The 6,941-nt window shown below is 43.0% G+C and overlaps 1 protein-coding gene across 1 annotated transcript in view; it reads left to right on the plus strand.

The window, feature by feature from the left end:
* The window catches only part of LOC143500327 (solute carrier family 12 member 9), a 35,256-nt gene continuing 28,315 nt past the window's right edge, over nucleotides 1–6,941 (plus strand). The window contains 5 exon segments of the mRNA XM_076994428.1: nucleotides 1–570; nucleotides 4,869–5,003; nucleotides 5,473–5,610; nucleotides 5,820–6,125; nucleotides 6,794–6,901. Coding sequence (XP_076850543.1) covers nucleotides 351–570; nucleotides 4,869–5,003; nucleotides 5,473–5,610; nucleotides 5,820–6,125; nucleotides 6,794–6,901 — 907 coding nt within the window. The 5' untranslated portion in view covers nucleotides 1–350.

Here is a 6,941-nt window from a genome sequence, read left to right on the forward strand (position 1 = left end):
CACTCCAAAAGTCCCCTGGCTGCTCACTTCTCCGCACGCACGCCACCAAAATCTCCGGGCTGCGCGAGCTGCGTCACGTGACCTCGGCGCTGGGGCTCGTGGTAGTCGTCACGTGATCGCAGCCTCGCGCCAGTGAAAGAATCCACCACAGCGAACAAACAGAGGAGCCGAAAATCACGGCCGAGTTTGACGCGTCCGAGGCGGCGAGGAGCAGAGAACAACCCCGTGAATGCGGGAGTCGCCCCGGCCGCTCGGTTCTGTTTCGCCGGGGGGGCTTTTTTAAAAATACAACACCGCTAAACTGGGCTCAGCACCGCCGAATAGCGAGTTAACCCACTGACACCGCCGTCATGAGCGAACGGACTCCCCTCCTCCACTACCGGCTGTCCGGGAGTGTGAACGAGTCCGGCGAACACCACTCGTACCCGGCCGAGACCTCCGTGGAGCTGCCGCCGGCCACCGTGCGTCGCAAGCCGGTCTCCGGTCAGGCCAGGAAACTCACCACCTTCTTCGGCGTGGTCATCCCCACCTTACTGTCCATGTTCAGCGTGGTGGTGTTTCTACGGATAGGTGAGTGTGTCTAGTGTGGGTCGGGGAGGGAGAACCGAACCGAACCGTGTAGGCCACCATAACTGATACCGTGACTGACAGTCATGGGGCAAATGTGGCCACTCACCCGACCCAGATACTCTCGGACCTGGACGTGGCGTGTTTAGTGACTTGGGATTTGTTCTACATTTGTTCTGTAATGCTGCGTGCATCTTAAATCCTGACATTGAAGAAACTCACAAGAACTTGAGTTATACCATTAACAGACTGTGTAATAGATAGGCTACCTAAAGCTACCAGAAGTGCTGCTCCTTTCAGAAGACCTTTCCAACTAAATGTGTCCTCCAACATTTCCGTGTAAACTCCTTTTCCACAGGATCTGTCAGGATATTTGCTGCTAGGAATATTTATGGCATTATAATGGGGGTCATAGATGCAGTACATGTCCTCACCGCTTTCTGAAATGGCTGCATTTGTTTATAATATTAATACAATTATGGTAATTATCATTAAACTGAAATTCCCTGAAACCAAATTAACTGCTACAAATATTGTTGTCCATTGTATGGAAGACTTGAGATATTCAACGCCAGTAGGCTTGACAAACTTTGCGATAAAACCTTGAAAACCTTTTATTCCTGCGTTCTTTTTCCTTCTTTCTCTTTTCTTCAGTGAAAGAAATGCCCAAGGGTACATGGTTTTGTGGGACAGCTCAATTGAACAAATCACCCATTCCGCATTTTTGCCCCCAGAGCTTTTCAAAGCGAAGTTACACCAATGCCTCACTGAGCTTAGTTGAAGGGTTGTTTCATAGTAGGTAAAAGATGCTGTGGTCATTACTGACGTGGAAGTGCATCTGTAATAATGGCTGACATGGCGAATCGGCTAATGATCCCCCGTGAAAACTAAACCTGTCTGAATATGGCTAAAGATAGAGTTTGATTTCTGTATACACTTTCAATCCAAGACTAGTCTAACAGGTCCTAGGCATATCACCTGTTTGACCTCTGAAGAACTGTCCAAGAATATTTAATATTGGTCTGTGCCATCTCGTTCACTCCAGAGTTGACACAATCAGAGTTGAAATGCTATTAAACTACCAGCAGGCAAACACTACACCATTTGTTAATGGTTATCACAGTAATGTCGTTTGCAGTACTGATACCGCAGAGAATTGCAATATGCAAGTTAACCCTTGAACTAGTAATGATGTGCTGTAAGCATCATGATGAACATCAGGTGTTCCTGATGAGTGTTCTGTGTCTATTTTTGATTAATCGAGGCATTTGTGTGTTACAAGGAATAATGCAGGGGCATGTTTAATCCATGTCATGTTGATCTAACGTGCATTTATTTGTATAACATTGCATTTCATGGTCACCAATTGAAATGTATTGTGCTAATGACATCTGATGCACGTAACTTATTTCACCGATATTGTGCAGTCCTATTCCATGTTGTTTTCATAACTATAAGCCACAGATGAGGACTTGAGTCATCAGGACTTTAAATGGTAACACTAGCATTCAGGCTTGACCCCGTTTGGAACGGCTCTTGATCTTGTCCATATTATTCCTGTAAAGACGTGCATCAACCTACAGGGAGTCACGTGGATTTTACAGCAGTGTCATGTGAGCACATGCACCAATCAAATTACAGAATAATTTGGAAATAATGCATTTTGTTGAAAAGCTGATTTAAATGATGTGGAACAGAAACCCTCCCAGAAACAGATTCATAATTGACTCATAGGTATTTTTGCCGATAGATACAGGTGTATAAATTGAATTTGGTTATTAATTGATTGCGGGTTCTTAATTAGGGCGAGGCTGTGAATGACTTATCTGACTGAGCTGGTGTATCTGCCTAATCTCAGGAATTGGATGAAGTGCTTGATTACTTGCCTAAGAAACTCAAGACATTTACTTTGCAAGTCTGCCCAATGCATTTCTGTTAGAAGGTCTGGGAGGCGACCCAGCGGTGTGGTAAAATGTCACATGACTGCCTGCCCCGCCAGTCACAGTCAGCAGACTGAAGTGACGGCGGCTCCTTGTAGCACTGTCTTCCCAGTTTTACAAGTGTCCTCTAATAAATTAGACTTTTCGGAACCCGCACACGCATGGCAGACTCCCTCAGAAAGCCTTCAGAGATGTGGATCCTTTTATTTAATTAATTAGCCTTCTTTAAACCACTGTTTTGGTTGTTTGATGAGCATTTCGGACTCAAATGAGTTTTTCTGTTGAAGTAAGCTCATTCGCATGGTGATGTAAAGAGACGTGGTATTTAAACTACCGTTAGCTAGTTGCCCCAGACTGACCAGAACCTTCCAACGTCTGCATTTCAACGTGGGGGTGGGATGGGGGTGTGGGTGTAGAACAGCTGCAGAAGTAGCATGTTGGAGGCCAGGCAGACGGTGTGTGTGTGTGTGTGTGTTTCAGCATCCAGTCCCTGGACACACCTGTGAGAAATCCACATACGGTGTGTTAGGCTAATATGGAGTCGCAGGTGGAGATGAACCTTGATTCCTTGTCAGACCAGTTTCTCTCTTTCACTTGCATACACGCATGCAAGGTTTACTTCCTCCTGGTCTTGGTTCATGTGAGTCTCTGTCTCAGATATAGTGTTCACTACACAGATGTTTTTAAGGGACCATGACACTCTTTTTAACACTGTGTTTCCTTCATTCATTTTGTTTGCTGACGGATTTAGCGAATCTTCCGGTAAGGATGCCACGCCCACACAGTCCCACCCCTCATGTATGCGTCTCCACACGGTTTCCATCTGCAGCACGTGAGATTCCATTTCTGAGGAATGCCTTAATCGTGAACACGCGTCATGCCTGATTTTGTGCGCATGTTTGTGAAACTTTATTAAAGAGACTTTAAATAAGTGAAAACTCCTCAGAAAACACTTGTAAGACATTCTCTTTATTTTCTCATGTAGGGACACCTAATATAATTAAGGTAGCATATCCATATGTTGGTGAGTGACTAGTAAGGGTGTCACGATTTCGATATTTAATCGAAATCGATCGCAATTATGTCACGATCTCGAGCCTCGAAGTCAAAAAGAGGACCGACGATCCCTCCCTCTAAACTACGCAAGGTCGCATCTTACAACTAAAGTGTTGCCCTCCATGTATGAAGACACTAAAATTGTTAAAAAAATTTTTTACTAAAATTTGTAAAAAAAAACAAATTTTGTAGGATAGTTTAGTTTAAGGCTCTATTTGTTCTATTATGTTGTACATGACTGTTTTTATTATTTATTTATTATTTATTTATTTTATTATTTATTTTATGTTGCACATTGCTGTTTTAATAGTGCACATTGCTGCTACAAAAAAAGCCACTAGATAGCTGTTACCCTCTGTAACCTCTCATTTTTGGTATTATTTGTTTGATTTTGTTGTTTTCCACTGAGAACAAGATTGTTACATTTATCTTAATTAAATTATTTAAATTTGACCATTAGTGCCTAATGTGGTGTACTACAGATCACTTGTATCACTTTGCATCACTTATATCAAACCCACCTTTTGAAATAAAATATTGTAAATTTGATTAATCAAACCCATGACTGACCATAGACTAATCTAAAACTGGCATAGGCCTCTCTGCTCTAAATCGAGAATCGAATCGAATCATGACCCTAAATTCGGAAATACAATCAAATTGAGGATTTAGAGAATCGTGACACCCCTAGTGACTAGCAAGTTGGCTAAGTAGAACCAATTTTGATAGACTAGACATATATATATATATATATATATATATATATATATATATATATATATATATATATATATATATATATATATATATATATATAACTGATATCGATGGGGTCTTGCATCTTGAAGGAACGGTTCCTGAGTTAAGGCATGTAATGGAGTCCTCGTGTCTAACCTTAATGTGATGTGTGTGTGTACACCCACTGAAGTAACAGTTAAAATGTGCATGTTCTACACTGATCCTGGACTTATAGGCTAGTTCATTTGTGTTGCCTCACTATATTGAATTCTGTTCTTTCTTAATGCAAGTGGTTGCTTTCATCTTCAACACCAGCAACAACTGCTGTTTGCTTCCGTTTTAAAAATACAATGTTAGACAATTTTGTGTGTGTATGTAATATTTTATTGTTGCCATTTATCTTGATGTGAACCCCCATGCAGAGCTCAAGTTTAGAGAGATCTGATTTATTAATATGAATGTCTACAATATGACCGTGAAAATTCATTTATTATAGTCAAAAATGGTAAAATAACTGACTGCATCTATTTTATTTGTGTGTGTGTGTGTGTGTGTGTGTGTGTGTAGGGTTCGTGGTGGGTCAGTGTGGCCTCTACCAGGCCATCGGCATGTTTGTTGTGGCCTACTTCATCATCAGCATGACTGTCCTCTCCTTATGCGCCATCTCCACCAATGGGGCCCTGGACGCTGGGGGAGCCTACTGTATCCTCTCCCACACACACACATCACTTACACTTCTCACAAAGACCAATACTGTTATTGATTGCATTTTTTGTTCTGTAGAGTTATGCGTTGCTTGCTCATTCCTCATTATGCTGTTTGGATTTGCTTAGCTTGACATAAGATGATCAGTCTTTCCAGAACTCTGCGATGGTCACACCTTTTTGGCAGGAGTTCATGAAATGTTTCATTCCTCCTCTGCCTGTTCGGATTTGAACCGTTCGTATCAGAGTACATACTTTTGATCTCTACAGTTAACTGTGGTAAATGCCATAATTGGTTATGTCATTCTTCAGGGCTTGTCTGTTTTACTGCAGTGTTCAAATCCCAGGTCTGCACCATGGTACAGACAGTTATGACAAAGTCTTGGTAGAACTAGACACTCTGGTTTCTGTGTGTTGTGGTTAACCCTACACTGAGACCTTCTCTCCTTAAGTCAAGCCCTCTCCAGATATGATCAGTCGTGCTCTGGGCCCTGAGTTTGGAGGCAGCATTGGCATCATGTGTTTTTTGGCCAACGTGTGCGGCAGCGCCCTCTATGTGCTTGGCCTGGTAGAGGCTGTGCTCGCTGTCTTCGGTGTCCCGGAAGGTACGTAGACTGTGTGTGTGTGTGTGTGTGTGGTTTTATGTGCTGTCTATGGTTTACAACATCGGTTAATAAAGCAATGAAAAGCGGTCTATTAAAGTGAGCCTGATAAATTGGTCATCAACTCCAGTGCTCTAGGGGCAGCAATGATGTTCTTTTCTCTCCCACACACACACACACACACACATACACACGTGTGCACGGACACACAGATGGTTCCGAGCCGGTCTCCAAGTACTCGGTGATGCCTGTTGGCTACTGGTGGTCCCTGCTGTATGCCACGGTCATCCTGCTGGTGTGTCTGCTGGTGTGTCTGGTGGGGGCACACATCTACGCCAGGGCCACCTTCCTGATCTTCCTGGTGGTCATGCTGGTGCTGGCCACCATCTTCATCAGCTTCTTCGCCGTGAGGCCACACGTGGTGGCACTGCCCAGACCGCACAACAACGGCAGCTTCACGCAGCCCTCCGCCAACTTCACCGGCTTCAAACTGGCCACGCTGCTCGGAAACCTGCAAGGTGGGTGTTTGGTTGGGAAGGTTTGCTGAGGAACAGGAAACCCAGCAACAGTTATTTCCTGCACTGCTGGGACTGTTGGATATTTATTTGGTTAGCGTGTGCATATAAACCACTTCCCTGACATGATGACTGGAGAAATTAATTTGTATTGAAGAGTTGTTTTAAAGACCGTATATTAAGTGACAGACAACGGGTCTATATTTTGATTTGTTTTAATTCATATCATCATTGGTATGCTGTGAGAACTCTGTAGCCTGGTTAAGAATTTTTAAATTAGAATAATGTTTGCAGTATCATGTGAATAGCTATTCAGCAAATCGCAGTATGATCTCTCTGGTATGCAGAGTTTGAAAATAATGGTTATTAACCGTTATAGCAACATGGATCATTGAAATAAATGACTTGTCTTTAACCAGACCTGATTTCCAAATGGTTAACCATACTGGAAATGGAATCTCCCAATCTCACACACACCCCTGCACACACATGCACAAGACCCCTGTGAGATGTAGGATGCTAAATCAGCTTGGTCTAACTCTGACCTAATTTAACTTTTAAGAGCTCTTCAGTGGTTCATGATGAATATAGCTGATATATGTGTTATATGTTTGAAGTCATGTTTGTGTGTGTGTGTGTGTGTGTGTGTGTGTGTGTGTGTGTGTGTGTAGCTGATTACACAGTGGACTATACCACAGGAACATTGATGACGTTTGCCACAGTGTTTGCTGTGATGTTTAATGGCTGTACAGGAATCATGGCGGGTTCTAACATGTCTGGTAAGTGTGCACACGCGGGTCTGTCTGTAAACATTGTTGC

Source organism: Brachyhypopomus gauderio, unplaced genomic scaffold (genome assembly GCF_052324685.1).
Source record: "Brachyhypopomus gauderio isolate BG-103 unplaced genomic scaffold, BGAUD_0.2 sc141, whole genome shotgun sequence".
NCBI classification, from domain to species: Eukaryota; Metazoa; Chordata; class Actinopteri; order Gymnotiformes; family Hypopomidae; genus Brachyhypopomus; species Brachyhypopomus gauderio.